The sequence below is a fragment of the Coffea eugenioides genome, chromosome 5 (assembly GCF_003713205.1).
Source record: "Coffea eugenioides isolate CCC68of chromosome 5, Ceug_1.0, whole genome shotgun sequence".
Taxonomy (NCBI): domain Eukaryota; kingdom Viridiplantae; phylum Streptophyta; class Magnoliopsida; order Gentianales; family Rubiaceae; genus Coffea; species Coffea eugenioides.
In genome coordinates, this window is record NC_040039.1 from 50667586 (window position 1) to 50694939 (window position 27354).

At 37.6% G+C, this 27354-nt stretch overlaps 5 protein-coding genes across 5 annotated transcripts; 2 read left to right on the forward strand and 3 right to left on the reverse strand.

The window, feature by feature from the left end:
- Positions 1-437: 437 nt before the first annotated feature.
- Positions 438-6374, reverse strand: LOC113770490 (mitochondrial import inner membrane translocase subunit TIM50). Its single transcript, XM_027314959.1, has 10 exons — positions 5994-6374; positions 4851-4939; positions 4286-4322; positions 3879-3940; positions 3642-3761; positions 3034-3138; positions 2851-2952; positions 1822-1978; positions 1624-1726; positions 438-1108 (listed from the first exon to the last, which is right to left on the reverse strand). The coding sequence occupies exons 1-10, from the start codon at positions 6271-6273 to the stop codon at positions 1069-1071; spliced, it is 1095 nt and encodes a 364-aa protein (XP_027170760.1). The 5' UTR covers positions 6274-6374; the 3' UTR covers positions 438-1068.
- Positions 6375-7398: 1024 nt separating this feature from the next.
- LOC113771972 lies at positions 7399-7717 on the forward strand. The gene is made up of 2 exons (XM_027316515.1): positions 7399-7464; positions 7520-7717. Exons 1-2 carry the CDS (start codon positions 7399-7401, stop codon positions 7715-7717), a joined length of 264 nt encoding a protein of 87 aa, XP_027172316.1.
- A 2743-nt stretch (positions 7718-10460) lies between these two features.
- On the forward strand, positions 10461-11651 carry LOC113770505. The gene has a single exon (XM_027314976.1). It carries the CDS (start codon positions 10563-10565, stop codon positions 11406-11408), a length of 846 nt encoding a protein of 281 aa, XP_027170777.1. The 5' UTR covers positions 10461-10562; the 3' UTR covers positions 11409-11651.
- Positions 11652-20820: 9169 nt separating this feature from the next.
- On the reverse strand, positions 20821-21904 carry LOC113771973 (heavy metal-associated isoprenylated plant protein 34-like). The gene is made up of 3 exons (XM_027316516.1): positions 21884-21904; positions 21287-21362; positions 20821-21182 (listed from the first exon to the last, which is right to left on the reverse strand). The coding sequence occupies exons 1-3, from the start codon at positions 21902-21904 to the stop codon at positions 20821-20823; spliced, it is 459 nt and encodes a 152-aa protein (XP_027172317.1).
- An 882-nt stretch (positions 21905-22786) lies between these two features.
- Positions 22787-27341, reverse strand: LOC113772209 (meiotic recombination protein SPO11-1). Its single transcript, XM_027316795.1, has 15 exons — positions 27278-27341; positions 27089-27188; positions 26609-26682; positions 26276-26377; positions 25824-25897; positions 25197-25213; positions 24622-24691; positions 24501-24537; positions 24225-24272; positions 24071-24129; positions 23909-23940; positions 23701-23806; positions 23411-23531; positions 23200-23263; positions 22787-23119 (listed from the first exon to the last, which is right to left on the reverse strand). The coding sequence occupies exons 1-15, from the start codon at positions 27339-27341 to the stop codon at positions 22993-22995; spliced, it is 1095 nt and encodes a 364-aa protein (XP_027172596.1). The 3' UTR covers positions 22787-22992.
- Between the last annotated feature and the right edge of the window lie 13 nt (positions 27342-27354).

The following is a 27354-nucleotide window of genomic DNA, read 5'->3' on the forward strand; positions in this document are numbered from 1 at the left end:
ATAAGACGGGTAAGGCTTCATGAAAGCCCAACAATTTAAATGAATTCATTACAACCGAACCAATATGTTGATTTTGCATGCGTCAAGGATGCTGAAATCAGTCCATAGCAGCCTAGCTTTGACCATCCTGTCTACATTAAAGAAAATCGGATCACAATGAGCACATCTGCGCGTACACGGAGGACTGGGGATCACAAACGTGCATTCTTCCCTGCGTTACGACTTATTATGTCTCCACTAACATATGGTTGGTTGGTGCCGGTTTATTGAGACAGTTATTTTCATTTTTCACTAGATGAAATAATTATTGTTATTCCAATTCTATTTCTTTTTCAATAGCTGAGAAATTGCTCTTACTGCTGTTTGTCTACCGGTTCATGTTGTATATTACTTTGTTCAAAACCACGACAATTACCGGGGCTGAAACATTTTGGGTATATGCAAATTCAATTGGCAATTATGTGACTCCATATGCAAGTAATGTTAGTAAACCCGTTAAAAAACAGTGGCAGGTAATATACGTGTTGGTGCCGAGCTTAGTGTTCTTTCCTCCGGATCTCTTGAAAGTAAAGCCTAGCAGGCCCCGTCACCCGTTCCTCCACAGTTAACAGAAAATCAAAATGAAACATTACGAACAACAGTGCCCTATGGAGAGGACCCGCGAAGAATTACTTTCTCCCACCAACAAAGAAGAAGATATTTCCTCTGCAGCTGAAAGTCCGGTGGTGCAATTTCTCTGCTTTTCTTTCTACCCTCCGCTCCTTTTTCTATATTTGCTTGCATTCTATATTCAACTCTTCATACCCCAAACCACGACCACCACCCTTTTTCCTAAACCCCTCAAAATTGACAATAATCATCGGTCAGATGTGTCCCCATGATGCTGCAGCCTTCAAAAATGCGTACAAGTTTCTACTTGCCACATGGACTAAAATCATAGGGATGATAGACTATCGTCTTAATAATCATCAAGCGAGCTGAAATGAACTACACAACGGACTGACTAGTATCTCATCAGCAGTCATAATCCGACAAATACTCACTTCCAATAAATTCCAACCGTGTTCCTTAGCGTTGCCAGAACCTACGTTTCTGCTCTTGCATCCGTCTGCCACAACAAAACAAATACATCAGCCAGGCAATCAAAACTTCTGCATCATGCATAAAAGTTACAAAATAAATCTGCCTTAGGAGTACGCTTGATTTGAAGGAGGAAGGGACGAGTAGGGAATTTAAGACCGCTTTCAGCATCATCAGCCAAACAGTCTAAAATAAATGCACGACACACCCATGCGATCAGAACAATTGGACACGCCCTTTTTCATATCAAAATATGAATAAAGATTTGTTACCCAGACACTAATCGGGATGACCAAGATTAAATGGTAACGCTTCCATAAATATGAACAAACATGAAACTGCAAATTTAGATTTCCACAAAATTCTTTCTTTTTATTGTGTTGGGTCTCTTTTTTTCTTCTTTATTCATTGAATTACAAAAAACTTGAATCCCTATCAAATGGGCACCTAAAAATAACTGGACAAGGAGAAACAGATGCATCAGCAACGTCCACTCTTGAGTTTTAACTTTTAAACTAAAAGTGAAGCTAAGACAAACTTCACCTCTGATGCTCTTTGGAGCGTTGAATGAACTCTTTACCAACATCATCCCCTTTGTATGAAGCTAAGACAGCTCGAATATCAGGTGGTCTCACCTTAGCAACATCTGCAATCAAACAAGGTGACTGTAAATCCTGCTTCGTAAGCTCAACTAAATTGTCAACCACAAGTATCTTTTTGAAAGCATATACACAGGCTCACATTCAAGAAATGGAATTAGATCTAGAAGTGCTGTGTCTTCCGTTTCACCCTTCCATGGTTTTACTTGTACAGCATTTTCTGGTTGAAGGGTAGTTTCTGCTGCATGAGCACTCATATAAATAATTCTGGAGGGATCCCTGTTCAGCATTGAGAGGTCCTGCCACCAGGGAATGCACAGAGTACCAAGTGATATCCATCAAAAGAAGCTTTGATCAGACAATGTAACAAAACAAGGAAAATTACAAGTTATTTACCACTGGACTAACTTTGATCAGGTAGTCTATTCATACTAACAGACTTCAGATCATTGCAGTATGATAGAATGTCTGGACTCAGGACTCAATGTCTTGTTTTTGCGAAGCACTACAATTTAAGCTTGATCATTGTATCCTCTCTAAATATAGGCCTAGATTAAATTTCTCTAAATGCACAGCGTAAGAGAAAACAACTTGTTCATTCCTCGAAATCTTTCCTTGTGGAAGGCAATGAGTGACAACAGGTTGATGTTGCATTTCCTTCTCTAAGTGCAAGAAAGTAAGATTCCTAGTAGATCTCTGTTTTAGAAGACCTTGAGACATGCATATTGTTGTCCAACCTAGGCAATTCTGAGAGTACAACCAAAACTAGTCCAAAAGAATTCTTTTGGCAGACTTTGTTTCGTGTTCTAATAAAGTGAATAGGATCGATAGAACCCCAATTTAGAATATAGGAGCAGCTCTCAGAAGAGGCAACCATTTTCCCTAATATTGTAACCAGTTGCATAATAGTTATTATATTTCGATTCAGTTGAATATTAAACAAATCCTCTTTTTTTTGGTAATAATATATCAAAAAACAAGGTAACAGTAAGCAGTAGGATGTAGCTCCCTTCATGAAAAGGGAAAACGAAAATGTAGATGAGATGTAGGAAATAGTAACAACATATACAAAATTTATGAGAGATTTTTTCTTTTTGTGTGTTTTTTTTTTGTTTTTTTTGGGGGGGGGGGGGGGGGGTAGGGAAAGAGATAAAGAAGAGCATAGACATACTCTATAGTGCTTTCCCTTAATATATCTAGTTGAAACTCTATCTAGCTTCTGTCTGAATATTGTTTGCTGTGGGTCTAATCTCTGAACCACAGGGTCCACAAACTGCAAATGACAGGAGTAATCATCACAGAATTTGATAATCCAGAACCAAGCAACCCAATACAAAAAGGAACATGAAATTACCATACTCATTTGGTCAGAGTATACAATGACTTCGAAAAATTGCGAAACATGTTCTAAGAAGGCATCAACACCAGGTCTTTTAAATGTTCTCCAACCCCTGTCACGCTTTTGAAGACCAAAATACATAAGAGTAAGTAACATTAATTAGCCTATTATCCAAAATGCTAGTTACTTACAAAGAACCTTCTCAAAACCAGCTACCATACTGGGAATTCGTTCAGGATTTGCACATTGTAAAAAATATAAGAGGCAAGAGGTTGAGACTCAATGAAGAAGGGAAAGTTCCTTTACCACAAAACAGGACTTCAGTTTCTATTATGTTATAGTAGCATCCATATTTGTTGAATTCTAGAAACACAACATTTCGTGCTATTTGTTCAGATAAGATAAAGAACCAGCCATCTTGTAGGTACAAGGACTCTATCATCTCTAACACAACTCTGGAAGAACCACAATACAACTACTGAAGAAATTATATCCAGAAAATGGGAACAGGGTAATTTAAAGTCTTCTGGTTGATCCTTAAATGCTATAAGCTACACCATCAACCAATATATGATCATTAATAGCACAATTACTAATCATCTATTCAGTACTGAAAATTTTACCTTCCAATCAGAATATACTAGAGTCTCATTCAAATCCAGAACAAGAGTGAGCACGCGCGCCTGGTTTTCTTCAGGCAGCATGTCTGGTAGTAGCTTATCAGATGGTGGTTCAGAAAAATCCTACCACAATGCAAAATTTCGTTAGATGTAGGGAAAATAGAAAGCAAAAGAAGGAAATAAAAATAACTAGTCAAATCTATAACGGTCAGAATTTCTCAATGTTCATAACCACTCAACTCGAATCTGATCTTCAGCCAACCTCCGTAGATCCAAGTAGAATTCAACTAATTTAGCAGGCACTGAAATAACATATAAACAAATTAAAACGATGGAGCATAAAGAATATTAATATTGAAGGAGAATAGTAGACAGTATGGAGCTATAGGAACAGTTTTTAGTCAAGAGTTTCATTAAAATTTGTTACCTTTTTTCTTCTCCAAAATTCCCCCACTGAAAAATCTAAGAGTAGACTCCAGATGTCAAACACAACAGGTGACATTCACCATATATTATCCCACTTAAATATGTTCAGAGGCTTATTTTCTGTTCCCTATTAAAATAGCTCAACATTCTTGTAGCTTTAAGTGAGAAAAGTACACAATCTGAAACAACAAATAATAAAGAGTACAAACGGTTGTATTCACCTGTCATTCCACCTGAGATCAGCAATCCTTTCAATTTCTGCATAAAAAGTATAAAAAGAACATTATCCTTCAAAGATGCAGGCATTACTGCAATTAAGATAACATGTCCAACCAAAATGAAAGTGAGAAAAAATTATCAATATCCAATATATCATGCACCTAGTTCATCATTGACTCTTGAGGTGACATTACAGTTAATGCTCATTTAAAACACCAAACCAGCAGATAACCTTTTCTAATCATTAAAAACTATATGCTTTCAGTACATAAACGTTCTTATCTTTTACCTATCTTTCCTCCTTCAAAATGAGTACTTGTCATTTGGTAGAGTACTTATACATGTAAACACAAACACCACGATAGGTATTTAATCACTTAACTGAAATACAGCCAAGAAAAGAATATAAAAGCACTTGAATATTTCCCTCAATCTGCTAAATGGCTTAGTTCAGCTCTTGATACAGAAAGAGGTGTTTGAACGAAATGGAAGAGAGGCTTGCAGCTTCTCAAGTGGATATAACGGCTGCTTTCATGAAAGGTTTCAAAAATGCAGTAGCATACTCACATCAAGAGTAGGTGCATCATCCTTGACAGTGTAGTTTGTATAAGCCCTCAAAGCCTCTGTTTTCTCCGCAACCTCTTCAAGAGTATATGCTGTGGAAAATATCAACGACTTTAAGTAAAAAAGATAAGTCAAAATCTCCTTGGCTGTAAATCACAACGACATTTCATGCAGGCACCAGCTTGATTCCCCAAACTTAAAAAATGCCCTGGACCTATTGACTTTTATCAGGAAAGTTGTATAAGTTTCTCAAAACTCAAAATTCATCTTTCTTGCATACCCAAACAATTAACAGGAATCAGATATACCCAAAGATTTGGAAACTTCGGAAAATACTCCAATCAACAATACGGTATGATAAAATACGGAATATTAGCCCAATCAAGCAATAATTGAATACTCGAAGCCTGATATCATGACGTGACGGAGGAAAACAAATAAACAACAAACAAGCTAAAGGTCTTGGTTTTAAACCTTTCTAACACGGAAATGGTTCGCGATACAGTTTCTTCCTTGTGTAATATAACATATACACTCATACCACAAACTCCCGTTCTTGCCCTATGAACCAAATATTCAACTATTTACATCCGCAAAAAACATTTTCCAGATTTAAAAATAAGATAGGAACCACAGCAATATGCATTTTTATCTTTTCCTTTCTTACCAACAAAACACCTCAAACATGAGCCTTTTTTCTTTTTATAACCTTAACTCATTCTTCACATTATCTGCAAGGAGAAAACCATAACAGCCCACGCTTCGTTGCAAACCCATACCCCTCTTAAACTTGACCTGGGGCCTACTGATTCGCATCGACCAATTGTCGCACCCATATCAACACGTGTACGTCAATTTACATAAGCAATAAACAAAATATGCATATTTTCTATTTTTATCATGTGCATGGGAGAATGCAGTTTTTACCTGAGAACCGAATTTTTACATAGACAATCGTCACCACAATTTAGCAAACAACTCACCATTCCTGCCTAAAATCCCATAAAACACGTCTACGTATCCTATGGCAGATAAATTTGTCGAAACTAAGAAAAAAAAATGCAACTTGCTTCTTCTCGGAATAAAGGCATTCCATCAAATTCCGCATGGTTAATTAAATTATAGCAAAATTAGGCAGAAGCGAACCATATGAGGCATAGCCAGCAGTGGCAACGCCACCGGTGATAGCGGCAAACAGGCCGAACTTCATAAAACCCCAGGATTTCTTCTCGGCAACCTCGGGGGGAGGAGGAGGCGGCGGCGGAGAGGAACCTGCGGGAGGCGGATCGCGGTACAAAGAAGATGCGGAAATGAATTCTGGATCCCGATGTGGCTCATTAGCGTAACTTGAATAAGATACTCGACGACCGTTAGATTTCGAAATTAGTGAAAAAATTCGCGATCGAGTCCGAATTACGGAGTACATTGTTGAAGGATAAAGATTCGATTAGGGTTTGAGGTTTAGCATGGAAGAAGCGGGAGGACGACAGCAGGAATTAGCGCAGGGTTTTGCGAGGGGGGTTTTCTTTTGTTCTTTTTTGGGAAAAAAAAAATTAAATAAAGGCAGTGCAGGGTTGCCGTAGAGAATAAAATGTTACTAGGAGTAAAAGTTCGGGGATCATTTTCACGGACGAATATGCCCATGGATCTTGGCTGACTTTGCCTTTCATTGAGGGTGTAAAACGGTAAAAGCCTGCAATAATTGGCTTCAACGCCGCAGCGGTCAAATGAGCTCTAATTGGGTAATTTCACTTCCTCACAGGCAAATTTCACATTTTATGATCCTTTTTTCGTTAGTCAAATTTTATGTATGAAAAATTTTAATTTTGGAAAATGATACTTACTTAAATAATACTGCTGGTAAACGTTCTTGGAGTTGACCAATTAATGTGAAACTAGCTCTTATCCGGTCAAGCAAGTATGAAATACTTTATTTGTTGTAGCAGTCTGCAGAATTCGCAAAATATGCAAAAAGGCTATTTGAATGCATTTTCATTTATTTATAGTAAAGAAAACTACGGCATAAAAGCCAATTGCTCTCATGAATTTTTTCTTGGGTGCCAAGCAATTCACTTTTCTTGGGTGGCAAGCAAGAAGCCAATTACTCTCGTAGATATTTTCGAGCTTGTATCGTTTGAATTATTAATATTACTCGAAGGTCCTACAAGCCTCTGACCAATCAATAGGCTCAAAGATATTACTTTGCAAGACATACTTAATTCTATTGCCTTAATTACCAGATTTTTTTTAAGAAAATAATTAATACAGCAAATTAATAAGTCCAACCGCCTTCAATTTCTTTCGCCTGTTTATGCACACGCCCAATTCGAAGACAATTGCAGCTTACAGATGAAAGGAGGAAAAAAAAATTAAATTAGTTGTGGAGGGAAATGGGTAGCAGCTGGTAGTGGATTTTGAGCCTACAGATGGGATTTTCTGTCCATTTTTTCTGTTCAATGAAAAATTACGTAGTTCGACTTATTAATACTGTTGATGTGCACGTAACATTGAATGCATATTTAGGGAGTGTTTGGTAAATGGGTTTCAACGGATGAGGAAGTGCAAATCAACGGTCAAGGAAGTGCAGAAGCAAGATGAGGAGGTCATGGCAGTTATAGTAACGATCTTGAACCACAAGGGAGGTCATCTGGTGCCGTAGAGACTGAGAATAGGAGTCCTGCTATTCTCTTGCTACGTTCGAAATGCCATTACACTGTCCGAGGTACAAGAAAGCAGACTACGAGAAGATGGAGGAGTGGAAGGTGGACGTGCTTCTCAGAGAGAGAGAATATGGGCTCAATCTCAAGGGAAGCCTAGAGGAGAAGAGGAAGTTTGCCATGGGAACTTTCTTGTGGCCTGATCAACTCTGATACCACTAGCTCAACTGCTCAAACATGGGAACAAATTTAGGAAGTTCCTATGGTATTAATTACTATGCATTTTGTAAAATTAGGAGGTATGGAATGCTTGTGGGCTGTTATTCACGCCGGTCCTTTCTTCCCCCCCCCCCCCCCCCCCCCCTCCCTCCCCTCCTTTCCTTTCTCTTCTTGCTTTGTTGAACTGAAAATGTATGTCTGTGGGTTCTTATTGCTGTTAGAAAATAGTTAAGACAGATCATGTGCTTTAAGTAGTTGTACCATTTGCATTATTATTTTTAGCTTTTAGAAAGGTACGAACATTTAAAGATGGTTTGCAAGCGCAAGCTTATCGTTCTTGTTATGTGACAGTTTTTTAGGTATAATTTATCACTTGCATTAGTAAGAAAACAACTTTGTACAAGGAATTGAAGGAATTCAATACATGGAAACTATTATAGTTATGTTCCTTGTAATTGTTAGAATATACCAATGACCTATTCTTTATTTTTGATTGTGACAACATAGTGCGGTTTAACTGGTAAAACGTTATATCTGTAACTGAAGCCAATATAAGTTGGTGCAGGTGGTAAGCACAAATTTTTTTTAAAAAAAAAATTTGTGTATTTGAATCTCATTATTTGATGTGAGGGTTGTATTAATGGGCAATTTGTAAGTATGTCATAATTCGTGGTGGTGATCGAAATCAAATTCACCCAAACATTTCGCATCAATACACATACACAAACACCTTTAATCGACGAATCACAAGTTTTGAGTCATAAGTGGAGAATCACTAATAATTTTCTTACAAAAAAAATATTTGTCAAAATTTATTTACTTGTATCATCAAGACATTTTTCAATCAATTTTTTTATTTTATATGCATCACATTAAAAAGTGCTTTAGTATTTTTTTTTTCAAAAAAAGTATTTCAAATAATACATTATCCAAACGCACTCAGTCTATATTTGATTGTTAGTAGCCAAATCACAAGCAAGCATTTTATAAGCCACTACTACTAATTAATTAGTAATCACAAGTACACATGATCGTATAAGAAAAATTAATTCTAATACTAAACTAGTAGTTGGTAAGAAGTAACCAAAGACAGGTGTTAGTAACTTCTAAAAAAAAATGAACAATTACTCAACTTCTAATAACCAAAGATCAATTACTAGAACATCGAAAATTTACAAGGGCTTTGACTACTATTAACCAAAAGTAAATTACTATTGGTGACTTTAAAAAATTACTCTTAATATGGCTGGTAGAAACCAAGTATAAGTTACTGGTAAGCTCAAGTAAATTATTAGTCAATTAGCTATTAGTAACCCAAAAAAAAAAAAATTAAGCATAGAAATGTAAAATTACGTTCAACTTGGTTGCAAGGACAGATCAGTTACTAGTAATTTGTACAACTCATTCACACAGACACACCACTTATAGTTATAGCAGGAAAAGTAGTTACTCAGCTATTGTAATCACCGCCGCCCGGGAGAAGTGAATAAGAAATTTTGGTGCGTGCGTGTGTGTGTACCATTGGGATCAAAGGCTTAATTAATCAAATTGCCAATTCCCGGTAACAATGAGTTAGGCCAACTATTATTCACCTAGAATCATGAACTCATGATATAGTGTGTAAATATTAAGATTGAAAAGGTGTCAATTTGAGGTCCAAAAGTTGCACACACTACCAAGATTAGCCATCTACCCCCGACATATTTGTTGGTTGTGCCCAAAATTCGAGTTGCTAATTGCTACTATTATTTATGGCAGTTGCAAGTTGCAAGTTTGTGGAATGCTTTTGCCTGTGGAAAACGATTCACCCCGTGGCACTTAAAAAGGGGTAGGCAAGATATAAGAAGTTAAACCGTACGTCCAAGAAGAAGACAGCCCAATAATATATAGAAAAAAGGTAGGATCCCTCATTTTAGTGCTTGTATTTTGGGAGAAAAATTGGTGATCAATAATCAGGAAGATGCATTTAACCGGTTCTTTTTGCATTACTGAAGGACTAATTTTTCACCATTTATAACCTTCTCGAGTCCTGCCTACTAGATACTATCTAGTAGTGATGGTCGAAACAAACTACGACCGATATCATGTTCCTAGAAACTTGAGGGTAGTTGATTTCATTTTTCAGGTGGACTAATCTACTAGTTAATCTTAATAGTGTCTCTCTCTCTCGTTTTTTTTTTTTTTTTTTTTTTGAGCCTTGTATACTTCAACTCATTTGTATCACTCCAGCTTAAATACACGTATTATTGCCCCAAAGGCACCATCAATTCATCACCATCCCAACGTTTCTAGACAGTGAAGTAGCTAGGTGGGCAGAATTCGTCCATCAAGGGGGAGCTGAATTGCAGTCAACTTCAGATTTGATAAACATGAGGAGGATCGCTCTTACCTTACAACTCGGTTGAAGGAGGACAGCTACACACTTGAAGAAGACGATATTCAAGTAAAATGCCCACATGGATTACCCCTTCCACATGGCAACAGGCAATCTTAAACCATCCACACACTTCTCTTTGGGGGTAGTTGGATCCCCTTAATTAATTAGTAGTACTAGCAATTTTAAACCCTACTAGTATCCAGAAAATTACAGGTCCTCCCCATTCATTTTCCTATCCTTATCCAAGGCTATTTTTGTCAAATCAAATTGCACAGAACGACATGACCGCAAATACACATATAGTAACGCCTATAAAAGGGAGAAGCCCATCTCCTATCAAATTAAAAACTTCAACTTCTCTACCTCCTTCTCAATCAAGAAACTAGAGCCAACGTTTGTTTTCTCTCTAGAGATTGTCATCGTATTAAGGAGGAGTACAACTTCTTGCATTTAGATGAGGAAATGGAGTATTATAACTTGGAGAGTTTAACTCATCATCAACCAATCACCCCTCGGACTCTAAGGACCGTGACCCAGTTTTTACTCTCAATTTCGGTATTTACCTTCATCTACTGTTCCCACCGCTCATCATGGTGCTGTTTCATGCTAAATTCTATGAAGTACTACTACTTATCAGCTATCTCCTTTCACGGCTTGGACAAAAGCTGGATATTCCTCATATGCAATGGGATCTTAATGGCCGTAGCAACCACCTCTGCGGGCTTGGTTTCTTCTCCATCTAAGGGGTTTGACATGGATGACATGGCAGAGAATCATGTTATTGCAGATGGGCCGCGTACACCTGAGGAGTCGAAGGAGGACGTAGAGTGGTTGGCAGAGCCAATTCCAAATGCAGTTCTTCAAGTAGAAGAAATGGAAAATGATGAAGAAACTCTGAAAGTAGAGGACCAAGGGAACCAAGATGATCCCCTCTTTGAAGAAGAGCGGGGAGGAGATCACTTAATCGTGATCGATGAAGATCATGAAGAACAAGAGCTGGAAGGCGGAGCACCCTTAAAGCAGCCGGAAGAGCCGGGAGAAAGTACTGAAGCCGAAGCTGAAGAAATTAGAACCTACTATATCCTGGAAGAAACGCACCGTCAGGAGAATGAAGAAAATTTGGAGGCTGGTGGATTTCACTTGGGAGAAGAAGTGCAGGTGGAAGAAGAGGAGGAAGAGCAGGAAGAAAAACGCGGACTGGAGAAGCTGAGCACAGAAGAGTTAAACAAGAAGTTCGACGATTTCATCAGGAAAATGAAGGAAGAACTCAGGATTGAAGCTCAACAGCAGCTGGTGGTGGTGAAGTAATCATGATGACAGTAACAGTATACAGTAACATCTACTATCATATAATTAGTTATCAAAAAATTTTCCATTTTTCCTTCTCCTTTGTAAATCGTTGTGTGCCCTTATGCATGTTAATTACATAATAATTATTTCAGCAGCAATAGCAGGTCTTCATCCTGTAGACATGGTTTCAGTCTTATTGTTCATGACTTAGATGAAATTAGTTAGTCTGTGCATGGTATGTGCAATTCCTTAGTTGGTCAATTCCATGTTATTGCGAGGTAGATTAGCCTGATGTTACTGTCAAGTCTGTGTTCTTGCACAACGTTGTTTAGTGGGGATTGGGGAGTGTGAATACGTTATCAAAAAGATTTTGTTACGAAATCTGATTAAAAACTTGGAAAAATTTCATGGGAAATCTCCAAGTTGTCCTCAGAGATTGTATATCGTACAGTTCCTTTCCTTGTAAGCACCGCAAACCAATCCCTACGAACCAAGTATCCAGAAACTTAATTTTCATAATAATTGGGACGTACTTTCTACATGAAAGTCAATCATTATCGATAAGCGGTGTATATCTCTCTCTGCAGCTTCTTAAAGGTCAAAGCTCAATCCCTGCTTCTTGTTACTAACCGAGTTTTTCTGATCCTAACCTATCAGATAATTTCCCTGTTTCAAATCTCGCTTCTAACTTTTTTACGCACACCTGGGCGGATAATTGCTCAGTACTCTAATAGACAGCAACCTTCAAAATTCTGCCGATAAATCTTTCAATGCCTAACTCGAGAGAATATTTGAATTGGGATTGTTTATCATTGTTAAATAACAAGCTGTATATTATGCCAGAGAAGAGAACTGAATACTTGCTTTAGTTCTGATCAACGTCACTTAGCGGCGAGCAATTATGGAAAAAGGATTCTGGAGGAGGAGTTGATGATTGGTATGATGTGGCGACCGGAGACACATACGACCACATGAAAACAAAAAACATATATACAGGTTGAAATAATTAACATTAGTGGGTCTGATTGAGTTCTAAAGCGAAATGATGGATGTTAAATAATTTTGTCTAGCGTTAATCACAGATACAGCGGATCGATCGTACTTGAAGTTTGGACACCTGGAATTTTTGCACAGTCACCAGCCTTCACCTGACGTGCTTCTTTTAAACAAGTCAAAGAATATATCATCGATTAAAGCTCCCCTTCTTTTTTTTTCTTTCTTTTTTTTGGTCGGCTTGCAATGCATCTCACAAAGTTTTCGTTTGGGAATCCTCAATCAAAAAGGTTATTCGCGGGGAATCTTTAGCCTGCTTTTTTTTTTTTAGCTTAATGGCACATGTAGCCTAGTCTAGCCTACTCCTACTCCTACTCCTAAGGGGAGGGGAAACCTACTCTATGGGGTGGCCCAACTGAGCCGGGAGAACCTGATGGGGACTGAACCACCATCAGACCAGACGGGTACACCACACACCCGTATGGATTTAGAACAAACCTCATATTGAGGGACATTGATGGGAGGCAAGGTTTGAACCCTTGACCTCCCACCCCACAATTAATGTGGTGGCATGCTTCAGTGGGATCAACTTTTTTTTTTTTTTTTGGTATTTTAACTTGTAGTGTAATTTTCAGCAACCACAAATACACAATATATGGGGGGAAATGAAATACTGGAAAAGAAAAACCAACCCAAAAAGGGAAATCATTTCAGAAATTCAATTGCTAGCTGTTTGAGATTTAAAATACAGTAGTATCATTTATATATATTGTCACAAGTCAATCTCTTGGATTGTTTTACTAGTACTAGCTAGTATTTTAATCCAATGCCAAAAAAGAAAGAAATTAAGAAATGATCACCAGCTGTTATCCAACAAGACAGATCAAATATCAAGTTACAGGAAATGCATGTCAGATGAACAGTGCGCGTACGCATATTCACAAAAACAAGAAGCAATTGTAGTAGATATCATGAAGGAACCGATGATGATCATCGCCATTCAGTTTTGCTGATAGGATTTATTAGCGTCTGTCCCCTCCTAGAATCCATACGTAACAAAACAGAACAGCGTACTTTCGAAGACTGTGTTGCAACCAAGGACATGAATCATGATAAGCTTGATCTCGGTGACTGAAAGAGACTTGCAATATATAATTGCACAGGTGGCCAAACAATTCACGGCGAAAAGACACGTGTGGCCGTGATCCAATGGCCATCATTTTCAAAACCCCCCCCCTCTGCATAGATTTCAATCATAGAGAGGTTCCATCCCATTGATTGGGAAGGGGATCCCTTTTTCTCGTGCCAAATTTGGTCAATCTCTCAAGGTCCGAATAAAAAGTTTTCATTTATAACCTCGACCCCAGAAGAAGGAAAGGTGTGCAAGATCTAGAAAGACCTCCCCGAATTGGCGGACATTCAAAAGAGACGTACTCTGCATTCGCAAACCTCATTTGATTGCAAGTTGAAACTAAAATGTACGACCCACAAAATGGTCATAAAATGGATGTCCATTTTTTGCTTTTATGTATGGCACTGATTTTTACCCCCGGCTGCCAGATACGTGGGGTGAATTAGATTAGATGCTAATGGCGGGAGCACTACCGAGTTTATCTCAAAAAAAACATCGAGTACTTATGAGATGTTTTAACACTAAGAACCGTAATTGAACTCGACAACTAATGGTGAAATTTTGTGCCACCTAACATGGAAGGAAGGTGACGACGTTTCTTAATTACCACATGAACTTGGCAATGATTGAGTACGACAGGGTTCTCATTTGACTCTGATAAACATACATGCATGTAAATTCTAGATTTTGAAGCATCCATTTTTTTTGTATTGGTGAAACTGTCTTGGAAGGAAACAAAATTGAGTTCCTTAATTTTTCAAAATCCAGGCGGACGTCCTGGATAAGAAGCTTGATGATTCAAGTGCGTCGAGAGCTGGCTAAAGTGCTCGTAAATGCAATGATTCCTGGTTGAATGGAAGCTGACCACTTTTCGAAACCATAATTAACCTGAATCTGGTTAAACAATGAATTGGCTAAGATCGATTGTTTTAGCCAATTCTGGATTTAAAGCTCAACAGGTACATGGCGTCTCCGTATTCGACTAGATACTACCGTTCCCAGAACGTCCATCGATTCGGATTACTACGACAAATTGGCATTTGGCATGATCAGCAAAGCTTTATGGAATTCTGGCACAGTACATTTTACGCTAGCTGGTACCGTGCATTATACAGCCTTCACTACCCATGTCTCAGCAAAATTAGTTTAGTGAAGATTGAAATGGAGTGCTTTGAACCAGATATTCAAATTAATTTCCCTCAACTAGAGGGAGCTGACAAGTTCGTGGTCAAGAGATTTATGTGAATGAGAATCCTTGAGCGCTTCAGCCTCCTCTATTGAGTATTGGCTTCACAAAATGAAGCGTACTCGAGCATTTATTACACAATTCTCCTCAACCAATTGCTACCACTCCTTGACTACTGATCAGACCACTCATATTCTTTTTGAGCTATAGAAATGCTGCAAATCTTGGTCTGGGGTTGAAACTTGAAACTGAAAGAGGCACCAGAAATCCATCAACAGCAACCCCCAAAGCAAGTTGTTTCAGCCTTTTAATTAAGTCCAGTAACTCTCTAGTTGATGCATCATTTTCCATCCTTAGGTTGCCTCGAGAGACGGACGTTGAAGCACAACCAGTCATCGCACTTGAGTAACTAAACTAAACGACTGACAAGCCTGTTACCCAAGTACCGTATGCATTTAGTATAGGATCTTGTTGTGGTGGCTATTGATGCGAAAGAAGCGCCAACCAAACAAAGGTCGAAAAATGTCGAAATGACAAAACCTAAACCTCTAAACAAAGGCATTAAAATATACTAACAGAAACTTTCCTCCCCTAAACATAAGTTACGAAATCTTAGCACCATTATTCACATAAATATCAAAATAACTAATACAAACATGAGCAATTTTGAGTTTTGATACCCAATTTTTGTCTCTTGAGCAACTCTAATACTCAAACTTTGGACGAAAATAAATCTGCTACCGAATGTTACAATTTTTAAGTACATTTGATACATACTTGACAAATTTTTTAAAATTCCTATCGAAAAAATCTCGTTCTTGAAAATGAAATTGTAAAACAAAAAAAATTCACGTATATCCCTAACTAAAGGATCTTTAGATTGTTGCTTCAAACTTTCATGTGAAACTACATTTCTTAAATTTTTCTTGCGATTTCATGGTTGAATCTATAAATGTTCTATTAAAATAAGGTCTTTTTAAATGAGTGACCCACATTCATTTGATTGTTCCTTAAACTGCCTTCTAGATTAGCAAGTTATTTCACAACCCTCTTAGAAATTGAAATGGAGTGTTTTGAAACCAGATAGACAAATTCCCGTGGATGAGAGGGAGCTGACAAGTTCGTGGCGGCTATGAGATTTATATGTGCATGAGAATTAATAGATAGCCTCTATCTACTGGATCCACAGAATGAAGTGTCAGGCATTTATTTATTAGAATGAAGTGTCATCAAACAATTAGTTTTAACTGCTAAGACCACTCAATGAGTTGTGGAAATGCTGCAAATCTTTTGGTTTACGGCTGAAGTTGACAGATACACCAGAAATTGGTCAACAGCAACGCCAAAGCAAGCAAGTTGTTTTCACCTTTCAAATTGTAATAAAAGTAAATCTATAGAGGGACATTCCCATTCGCTTGGGCTTCCAAGCGAAGGCCCGCACCCACGATTCCCAGTAGTAAGTCGTCGGCAGTAACCCAAACTCAAGGAAGTAAAAGGGCAGAACAAACAGTAAATTGACTCACAAGTCCGTCACCCAAACTATAGGAAGCATCAAGTGGAGTGTACGAAACCACCAAGCCCTTAAGGCTTAAGGGCTTGGTGGGGTGGGAGGCAAGGGTTCAAACCTTGCCTCCCACCAATATGCCATTCTTGTGGCTTGCTTCAAATCCAGACAGGTGCGTCGTGCACCCGTTTGGTCCGGTGGTGGTTCTGTCCCCATCGGTTCCCATAGGCTCAGTTGAGCCTCCCGTAGATAGAGTAGGGTAGGAGTAGGGTTGACAATTGACAAAAAAAAAAAAAAAAAAAAAAAATCAAGTGGAGTGTACGAGCTTCTTGTAGTAGGGCATTGCATTGCTGCAATAGAGGCGGCACAAAAAACCAATAAACAAATAAAGGTAGCGAAATTGGTAAACACAACTATTAAAGGATAGATAAAAACTTTCCTCCCCCAAATATTAATTATAGATTAAAGTTTTTGTACCTATATCACTCATATAATTAAACTAGCTAATAATAGCAAAAAAAAAAAAAAACTAATAAAAACAGAGCCCATCCGAAATTTTGCAAAAATTCGTGAACGGGCAAACAAAACAACATGAAACTTCAAATTCTAGGCACGCAATGGTGATAGAGAAGGGGAGGAATGTAGACACTAGCTAGTTTCGTTTCTTTCTGCAGAAGAAACCAAGAGGCTGGATCAAGCTAAGCCATGCAGCCCTTCACATTTCACATGATGGAGCAGCAGTTGATTCGCTCATCGTCATAAGGATCATATCCTCGCCGAGGATATGATGGCACATGCCTTGGCTGCGGCAGCGCTCCCCCACCTGCGGTGTGGCTGTACGAATTAGGATAGTACTGCTCGTGCCCATAACAACTAGTATGATCAGGCAACGACCTCCCATACCCATGCCCATAGCCGCCGCCACATGGGTTGTTCTCCAGAAGTGCATCATAATTATAGCCGTGGCGACGCCTACATGAAGCATCTTCGTTTATCTGTGGATGCTTGATGTCCATACGAACCAGCTCTGCATGTCTCCCGGATGTTCCTATTGCCCTCAGAAGCATGTTTGGATCAACTTCGCCGTAAATCTTTGCTAGCCCTTCCTCACCATCTATGGCGACAGAATACACCCCTGCAACATGATTTTTGTTTTTTTTTTTTAAAAGAATATTTGCATATTGGATTGTGACGCTAGCTATATAGTAACTGGGAATTACCAACTATAGAGCCGAGGATTTCCATTGTCTTCATCTTGCATCCTTCACAATGAAGGTTCACTTTCAAAACACAAGCCTAAATATACAAATGGAGGATCAGAATATGAATGCTTTTTGGGATGAATGGTACAGATCTAGCTAGATGAGCAACATTATGAAAGATAAAACCAGAATGGTCATTTATCTTTGTCATCCTCTACCTTACCACAAAACTAAAGTTCTGCGGATGCCAGATTAAAAAAACAAAAAAAAGGGGTATCGTTAATCATGCCAAAAAACAAATAGAATCACCATGCAGGGCATTAACGACAGAACTGTGAAAGCTTTCGATATGAAAGGAAACTATGTAAAGAATATCACTGCAGCGTCAAAAACAAATAGAATCACCATGCATGCATCAAATAGAATTGTTATATCGATTCTGGACATCGAACTCACGTACAACTTTATGAATGTATTGAGCCTTCATGAGAAACAGGTTATTGGACAAGAATAAGATTGAGTAGGAAAACTTTAAAAAAAGAACATAATCGAACTTAAACATGGTTAGGTTGCAGGCAGTTCATATACATAACTCCTTTTAGCCAAATGTAAAATTTGTATACAAACCCATCTGTAGATTCATGGACTGGCTTCATCATCTTAACACCACACTACACAGACTTCCCGTCGTTTAATTATTTTCCGCAGAATAGTTTGTGGAAGATTTCCCACCAACCAAAGGCAATCAATCATAAACACACAAATATCCGGTGAGCCATTAATTATTGAAATTTATATTAACTTCAAGATCTGGAAAAATATATATTTCTTTAACAAGCTAGGGGGGATAAATTTTTTTTACAATTTTTTTTATCGTTTCAAATCGTAGTAGATTATTATATATAACATATCAGAAGCTTAATACTGTATATTAATATGATATAGGAGTAAAGAGGAATCTGAAACAAAAGGGATTACCGCATCAGCATGAAGTGCCATCGAAATCAAGGGTTTTGAAACTTCTTCTCCCTCGCTGCCCAAATACCTACTCTAACAATAATACTATCAAGAGGTGAATGCTAAACTGATTATTTTGTAAGAAATAAAAAGATGGAGAGAATGGTATTTATAGATTTAAAGTTAGCCTTCCTTGTGATCGCCATTAAATATAGTAAGAAACCTACCATTATTTATGCCTAAATAAAAACTTTCCATGCGAACGTTCTATGCTCGCTTCATTTGAAAGTCGAAACCCCATAGTAGTTCTTCTGGTTTATTATGTATAGTAGGAGATCAATCAATTGATTCTACTTTCCATATCTTAGATACTCTACTTCTCTTTAATTTTCTGTTCCAAATTAAATGGGAACATTTTGCTTCCACGACAGAAGATCTCGTCAATCATCCAAAATTCTAGGCACCCCAAATCACCAATTACAAGGTCGGTGGTATATTTGCATATCTTCCCCCCCTTTTTTTTCAATCAACGGAGGAAAAAACTGTCGATGCCTCCAAAATCGGTTTAAGCATTAAATGTCAGCGACCGGATTGCAAAAATTAGGCTAAGCTTTAGTTACTAGCAAAAGATCTGGGATAAATAATTTCTTTTAATGCATTGCATGTAATACGGAATGGCATGAATTAAGTCGCACCATTGCCATTGGTAAGTAAAGTGCAAGACGATCTGGACGTAAACAAAGGTAAATACCACCCCGAAAAGTTCTGTTCAAAAAAAAAAAAAAAAAAAACCGGAAGGGTTAATAATATAATTTGCATCCACGGTGAATCGTTGATAAAAAAAAAAAAAAAACACAGGTAGATTTAACCATACTGTAAAACATCAGAAGAAATGACAAAATACTAATCTTGCATGAATTAATATAGCGTCGATCAGTTTGTACTCAGTCTCATTAGCTAACCATCAAGCCAAGTTACAAGAAATATATATCTCATAAGCTCAAAACCACATTAAGTCGGCGTTACAGTGGAATCATGCGTTGAGTTGACAGATAACTATTTAAAGTAATATTTCAGTTAAATATGGGAATTCTCGAAATTTGATTTAATCACGAATACTATGCATCCCATTGATCACAAAATGAATATTTTGGATTTGGTGCAATTTTTTTTTCAAAAATTCATAGTATCAAAATTCTTTGTGACCAATGATGAATTCCCTTTTTCTTTTTTGGTTGGCTGAAAAACAGAAGTATTAATGAGTCAAAGTAAATGGAAGAAAATGGTGGGTATTGATAGCCGTCAAAGCCAGAGTATAACTCTACATGGAGAGTCACAGCCTCGATGAATGATTTACCGCGCTTTGCATGTAAGAATCGAGTCGTTGCAGATAGGGCTGTAATTGAGTCGAGTGGAGCTCGAGTATCGCGGATAGGGTGCTCGAGCTCGAAGGTTACTCGCAATACTCGAGCTCGACTCGTATGGGTTCGAGTCCATTCGAGTCTTATCGAGCTCGCTCGAACTCGTTCGAGTTCGAGTTATTAAATTTCATTTTTTTGATAATTTTTGAGCGAAAAGACATTATTATCCTTTTAAAATTTTTATATGACTTGAAACATTTCGTAAATTCGACAATTCTTTTGGGTATAAGAGTAATTTTATAATAATAAAATATTACATAAGTAAAATTAAAATATTAAATAATTAAAATTAAAATACTCGATAAGGCTCGTCGAGCCTTCGAGCATCACTTCTGGATGCTCGAACTCGACTCGATAACCTTATCGAGCTGCTCGAAACTCTACTCGAACTCGGTTTGACCGAGTTCGAGTCAAGCTCGGTTCGATTACATCCCTAGTTGCAGACACTGCAACCATTAATGTGAATCAAATTTAAGGATGAGGCTACTTTTTGTAACAATCGCTACAACAATGATTCTACTACCAATTGTGGCTCAATATATAATATCGCCCGTCATTCATACGAGTATCTAAAAGTATAAGCTCAATCCTTTTGTCTAGCTGTCTGCATAATTTCTTTCACTTTTGTTGCAGTGTTATTAACGTTCCCTTGTTATTCAGACGAACAATTTGTTAGTTCAACTTGAGAGTTGGCATACTGAAATTAGTCCCCAAAGAGAGAGAGAGAGAGATACAAGCTTGGAAGAAATGAGATCAAAACACTCCACAGTTATAAGCAAACCACGTACCAATAGTTTTAATTAAGAACTGAAACACTCGCCTTTGCATGATGTCTTTATTACTAGTAGCATATATAATAAGACCTCCTGAAAAGGCCGAACCAAACAAGTTACAAACTCATACTAATTGTTCGAACTCCAATAACAGAAACCCAAACAAACACGAAATTTAACTACGTAGACAAATAGTAGCATATATTTGTAGAAGATATAGCAAGAAGCCAGCCGTTGGCATTGCAATCAACCGTTGAGGAGATCACCACATGCCAAAGCACTTGAAGGACCCCTTGCGGTGTCGCCGAGGCAGCTCCGGCATGTACGTAGGTGGTGGAATCAGCCCTATAGGGCGGTGGAGCCGGTACACCCTCCTATGCGGGTATGCAGCTGTAGGATGTATTCTTCCGTAAGTGTAGCCGTAACAGGGATACCCGTAACTGTAGCCGGGGCCAGAATTACGTGAACCATCGCTGTTGATTTCTGGATGCTTGACATTGGCATGAACCAGCTGTCCATGCCTGTTGTTGAATGATGTTATGGCACTCATGAATTCTGTAGGCTCAACTTCACCATAAAAGCAAGCTATCCCTTCATTGGGATCTATCCTGACCGAATAGACTCCTAAAACACAAATTAATCAAGAACAAAAAATTAATTGCAATGAGGAGAAAGCGAAATCAAAGAGCACTGATGGAGTGAGTGGATTAATTGTTAGGAGTACATACCGACTACAGAGCTGAAGACTTCATGAGCCTTCATCTTGCATGCCTCACAGCGGATGTTAATTCTCATCAGACAATTCTACACAAATGCAACAATCAAAGACAAAATATTCAAGATTTTGGTTTTTACAAATAACGCAGGGATAAGTCTTTATCCTCACATGTAAAGGTAAAACCAGAACTGGAAGATTAAGAATAATAGTATTTTAAAACGCTAAACATGGGAGCTCCATCAAATGAAAGAGTGGAGTCAATGTAAACTAAAATCTACACGCAAGGAATTATTAATCTGTAGAATCAAAGATTGTCGATCTTTTTATCAAACAAAAAAATGAATTTTTTTTTATAATTAACTATTCAAGTCATCACACATCCTGCACCAACGACTATTAACGAAAAACCCAGAATTTAGAGTGAATGAATATGAAATATATCTGCTTATAACGAAGACATTATTGTTATCTAGACAAAGGCCACTGTTTTAGGGGGACATAATTTTGCGTTACAGAACCAATAGAGAAAGCATAATAATCAACACATATGCATCAAGAAAACTGAAACAGGCTTGAACGAAAAGCAAAAAAATAAATCTTGGTTTACCGCTTCTGCGTGCGACGCCATCAGAACTTGCCCTCGCGTTCTCCAATTGCCTCAAAAACAGGGTGAATGCTAGTATCTAGCTTCGTGAAAAAGATGTATGAATGTAATGGTATTTATAGATACGGTTTAGCCTTCTTGGAATGAAATTTAGGAAAAATTCCATTATCATATATTAAAGATACACTCAATATATTATTCGCTACCTAAATTAAAGACTTTCCATGTATATCCGATTCATTGCACTCAAAAACCCTAGTAATTTCTGCCAACAATGTTGGAGAAAATTTCCTTTCCATGTTTTGGCGTTTTCTTTCACTCGTTTTTGGACATTCCTTTTTCTTGCATGCACCGAGTTTATTCCTTACAAGTTGAAGATCTCGCAATCGTCATAAATTCTGATCGTATAGTAGTATGAGAGGTTACAATGAGGGGCAAAAATAAGACGCGTCTATTTTTTTTTTTAAATGAGGCAAAGAAGAGCATTCCGTTTCTTGCGAAGGAAGATAAAAATCTGCATCTCTCCAATTATCCCATCAGATTAAGAGAAGCATTTGTTTACCATCCTTCCCACCGACTTCCTTTACATTATACTCTTCAGTATTTTTGTTAGCAAATGATATCCGTGAAATCAAACGTGCTTTGAACGAGAAAAAATTGAAAAAAAGAAGAAGAAGATGATGATGATGATGAACATATTTAACTGTAACTTTAATTCTGGACTTGCAGATAATTAGCAAAACTTTAATCTGGAGAGGATTATATCGGATTCATTAGAAACTGTCTCTTATCTTATGAGGGGACTTGGGAAAACATTTACCAACTTATGATCGTGCTATAATGACTACATTGAAGATTTGCTGGAAACAATGAAAATTTAATATATATAGATTGGGTGTCCGGAGCTTGAGAGCAAAATAGTTCCACACAACAGGCCCGATCAGTGTATTTATAAACTTCTTAGCATTCATGCATAGAGGTACTGATCCTAAGAATATTAACCTGACCAGCGGCCAATGTACAATCTATCAGGGAAAAAAAAATAAAAGGGGCCAGTGTACAATCTATCAATCAAAAAGGAGGTCCTCTCGTGTTCCAAATAACGAACTATTTTAGATGTAGACTCCTCCTTGGATCTTGGATGGAAGATACTCCTCAGACAAGAATGAAAGTGACTGCACCGATAATGCTTCTATCTCACATTTGAGTCCTCGAGCAAGGAGCAAGTCCAGTTCAAACCTTTTTTGAAAAAAAATGACCAAATTGTCAGCGTTGAACGAGAGAAATAGAACCAATGAGACAAAGACACAGAATTCAACCTCCACTGAGGTGCTTCGCGTCGCAAGTAACACCTTAGTAACATTGCTTCAACTCTAGTCTTATCTGACAAGGAATTCCGGACTTTTATGAGATGTATTATGAAGTATGCCAAATTCAAGTTGTCGAATCCGCCATACACACTAAAAAACAAAAGCAAGAAAAGAATAGAAAGGGAACGAGTAAGAGGCTATCCTTGAGCATGCACCTTACCTTCTCTAGTTAAAGGTAGCAGACACTGTTGAGGAAGGCAATACTTCTCAACTTCGGATGGAAAAACACCAAGCCACCTTATCTCTGGAACGCATAGAAATTTTGCATCATAGGCCATTTGCTTCAAAATCGAGAGAAAGATATCAGTCAATGAACCAGGTAATCAGGCTTCTATTTTATAGCAGAATTGCAGGTTCCCATCTCCATCACACGTACATAAGAATTTGATTATGCTAGCACGCGGTCAATATGTATTGAGAGTGAAAAATACTTCAGTTATGAGATCTCACCATAGAACCAAATCTGTAAGTTGTCAAGATATCAATGCCATAAGGATCACAATCTACCAAACAATAGGCGGGCAGATGCAGCTTTTCAATAAGGAGGCGCAAAAATCTGGTTGAAAGGCAAAGCAATAGCTACTGTTAAGATGGCCAACCAGAATCTTGTAGGTCATATGTTGCATATCTCAACAGCAATCGGAACAATAGCCTTTACCTTCTCGTTGGCACATCAGGATAGCCTCTTCCCTAACAAGCAGACGTCAAATTATATAATTGTGCAATGAAATTCAACCAGAAGAAAACTAACTGTGATGAAAATGTAACTCTTTCTTTGTGCAACAAGGATCATTCACTAGTTCTGGAATACTAAACTCACTGTGACCACAATGCAACGGTTTCTTGTGCAAAAAGAATCATTCGCTAATCTCTGGAATACTGAAGGGTATATGAAGAACAAAAATGGTTAAAAATAAGAATCTAAATTATCATGATGATAATGAGCACCAGTTTGCTAAGAAAAAATCATATACCTGATTCTTTTTCGACAACTAATATATACCGAGCAACACCAATTATATCTACTTGCAACTATTAAGGATCACAAGATTCCATTTTGCTTATATTGACCTTTGCTAGCAAACTAAATCTAATAGCAGACCACTATAGCATGCTAGGATAAACTTTGATTCAGCCAATTTGCATGTTAAGTATGTCCTTGTTGAAGGAAGAGACCGAATGCTCTAAGCTATTGAACCGAATTGTAGTATCAAAGAAAGGCTATATCCATGTCTTTGTCAACCGGATACTTTCGACATCTTCCACGTGAACAGGCACAGGATAAGCCTGCACAACAACCAGAAAATAGCCATAACTTTCATCCCAGCTTCATCTGAAAATTTCAACGTGAACATTTATTCTCATCTTTACCGTGTTAGGATTGTTGATGCAATCAAATTTCCTCCCAGCTTCTGAAAATTTGAGCCAACCCATAACCATTCTACATCAGAAAAATATGTGATGTAAATTAGGGCCACAACTGTCATAATATCAATTGAAGTCGGTATAAAAAATCTGAAGAAAATTTCAGGATATAAAAGTGATTGGTAGTTTTGCAATACAGTAAAATCACATCTTGCTGACAAAATATGGTAATGCCACGTTGAGGATAACTACAGAAAATGTCTTTTTTGGTTAGAGACAAAAAAAAAAAAAAAAAAACTTCAGCTCAGATGCACCGGATATCAGTATCATAACAGGGTACTCTTATTTGGCAAAAGTAATAATCATAAGGGCTGCAGTTTTCATGAAACTAACAAGCATGAAGTTGAGAGAGATAGCCAACAGAAGCCATGTCAGATTTCAAGTACTAGTAAGACAATCCACTTGCGGAAGAGACGTGTGTCACATTGACCACATCATTTCTACATGTCATGCTTGAAACATAGTTCCAGTGATTTTGATATGGAAATTTACTTTTGCCATATTCAGAAGAAGTTACCAACCCATTTCCAACAGATACCTGCACAAGAGAATCACAGATGCATTACTTTCGTGGTCATAAGTTTCTGAATAGTCGGGCAATCTTTTGAAGGAGTTTGAATTATTCAAAATGATAGCAGTGAAGTCACATGCATTATCAAGGCAGCATTTTGACATGGCCGTGTGCAATAGCATACGTAAGTAACACTTGGAACTCTTGAGCAAAGCAACAAAGCAAAACCTATAACATCTAAGCAAGCAAATAGTCACAGACAGAGCTAAGTATGTTAGACTAAAATCTTTTGTCAGCCGAAACTTTAAGCGAAAAATAGTTAATTCAGAAGAGAAGACGTTTATAAATTACTGCCAGAACAAAGTTTAATGAATGTAAACATATCTCTAATTTAAATCCTAAAAGAAGCCACTCTGGGTTAAACAAACAGAGCAAAGGAGAAAATAACAGAGGTGAGTATTGAGGTAACCTAAGTTTTGCCCGTGTCATACACGTTCATAGGAAAGCAAGCCAAAACATGTTTCAGATGTTATTAGAAACATTTGGCAAGTTAAATACTACAGTTACACGTTTATGAATCACAGGTAGATCCAGCATTGATCAACTAAAAATTGAAAACCACATTAACAGTATTTACCACATTTAAGTTGTGACGACTGCACTGCAGAAGAATGCAAATGTCATTAATTGCTCGGTCAACAACAGACTGCTCTGTTCGCAAAAATAAAATGATAGTTAGATGCCTGTCTTAGAAGTACAGGGAAGAAAGTTCCTTACAATTGTTAAAATTAAGTAACAGATTTATGCACAGATCTAGTAAAGTATGATATGTGGTTAAATACGTTCCTCTAACAGGTATAGGGACTCCATTTCATCAGCCTATTATAAGTATGACAATACCTAGGGATGAATGTAGATCATTGAGCTAACTTGCTAAATGTAGAGAAGATTTTATAAAATCATTCATGTTCCTTCACTGAAACTACCCCAAAGACAGAACCAATATTCATTACTCATTCCTCAATTTTTAAATCCTGGAATTTGAAATGGACCACTATTGATTTCAAAACAAGGAAATTTTTTTTGTACCTTTGAAAACTGTAGGATGCATGTAGTAAATATCCCTTTTCGAACCATGCCTGTTTTGTTGCAGAAGTGTCTGAACTACAAGCAGCACTCGAAGCAAGACATCTGAATAGGGAACTCACAATATAGAAATTAATATGAACTTTGGTTTGCTCTAACAGGAATCAAGATTTCAGAATTGGTTGAACAGTCTTCTGGATAGTCATCTAAGGTTTGACATGGTTCTTGAAAAAAAATATTTAGAGGATAGCAAAGTAAAAGCAAGGAACTGTCTTTCTGGTTTCCAAAAAGAAAAACATTATAGTCTGGGATACAGCAACAAAGTGCATCACTCACCCAGTCTACGAGTATGACATTCTCTCTGCAACGTCAATAGCTCCTTCCCCACAGATATACCACAATTGCAGTAGCTGCACAAACACAATCAGACGCTTGAATCTCATACGTCTGAAATTCTTTTTCCCCTTCTCTTTTTCAGCTAGAAAAAATTAAATCTCAAGGGCACTAATCCACTAGTCATTACTATATTTCGTTTCAATTCCACACATCATCTGTCAATTACTAATTAGAAACATCATTACTATACTCATTCCAGAAAAGGGGGAAGTAACTTAATTTCCTACAAAGAATAGCTTATATGCCCGTTGTTCGGAAACAAAAGACATGTTGCAGAAATTCTAAGAATGACGCTGAAACATAATTTCGAAATTGAACTGACAACTGAGATTAATCGAGAAATTCGAGATGCATATTCCAAAATTTTTTTAAAAAAATACTTGATCGAAGCAGTCAAGGAGAAAAATCATGAGTTCAAACCAGTTTCCAGAAGTTTCGGTGCAGTAGTTTCGGAATCGATCAATTTGAACGACCGGCGATTGTCCATTGGAAAGATTCGTGAGGATCGATAACGTCAGCTCTGCAAAACGAAATCAAAAATTAAAAAGTGAAATTATAGTAGAGAAGTTTCTGTTCCTCGGTTGGGGCAGATAATGGTGGTGCTATTACCTCTAATTCTTCTGAGCAAGTCGGAGGGTATGGAAATGCTCAAGCACGAACGCTTTCCCTCCATTTTTTGTCTGTTG

Excerpts from the sequence above, each read along its gene's own strand:
- LOC113770490 (XM_027314959.1), bottom strand. The coding sequence starts at position 6,273 with ATGTACTCCGTAATTCGGACTCGATCGCGAATTTTTTCACTAATTTCG. Across the intron at positions 3,941-4,285 it reads GATCTCAGGTGGAATGACAG|TGCCTGCTAAATTAGTTGAA; the intron begins GTGAATACAACC and ends ATGTTATTTCAG. Across the intron at positions 3,762-3,878 it reads TGGCTGAAGATCAGATTCGA|GATTTTTCTGAACCACCATC; the intron begins GTTGAGTGGTTA and ends GCATTGTGGTAG.
- LOC113771972 (XM_027316515.1), top strand. The coding sequence starts at position 7,399 with ATGAGGAAGTGCAAATCAACGGTCAAGGAAGTGCAGAAGCAAGATGAG. Across the intron at positions 7,465-7,519 it reads AGGAGGTCATGGCAGTTATA|GAGTCCTGCTATTCTCTTGC; the intron begins GTAACGATCTTG and ends GACTGAGAATAG.
- LOC113770505 (XM_027314976.1), top strand. The coding sequence starts at position 10,563 with ATGGAGTATTATAACTTGGAGAGTTTAACTCATCATCAACCAATCACC.
- LOC113771973 (XM_027316516.1), bottom strand. The coding sequence starts at position 21,904 with ATGGCGTCGCACGCAGAAGCG. Across the intron at positions 21,363-21,883 it reads TGGCGTCGCACGCAGAAGCG|AATTGTCTGATGAGAATTAA; the intron begins GTAAACCAAGAT and ends GCATTTGTGTAG. Across the intron at positions 21,183-21,286 it reads AGTCTTCAGCTCTGTAGTCG|GAGTCTATTCGGTCAGGATA; the intron begins GTATGTACTCCT and ends TTTGTGTTTTAG.
- LOC113772209 (XM_027316795.1), bottom strand. The coding sequence starts at position 27,341 with ATGGAGGGAAAGCGTTCGTGCTTGAGCATTTCCATACCCTCCGACTTG. Across the intron at positions 24,130-24,224 it reads AGTTGTCGAAAAAGAATCAG|TATTCCAGAGATTAGCGAAT; the intron begins GTATATGATTTT and ends TATACCCTTCAG. Across the intron at positions 23,264-23,410 it reads GCTACCTTTAACTAGAGAAG|ATAAGACTAGAGTTGAAGCA; the intron begins GTAAGGTGCATG and ends ATTCCTTGTCAG.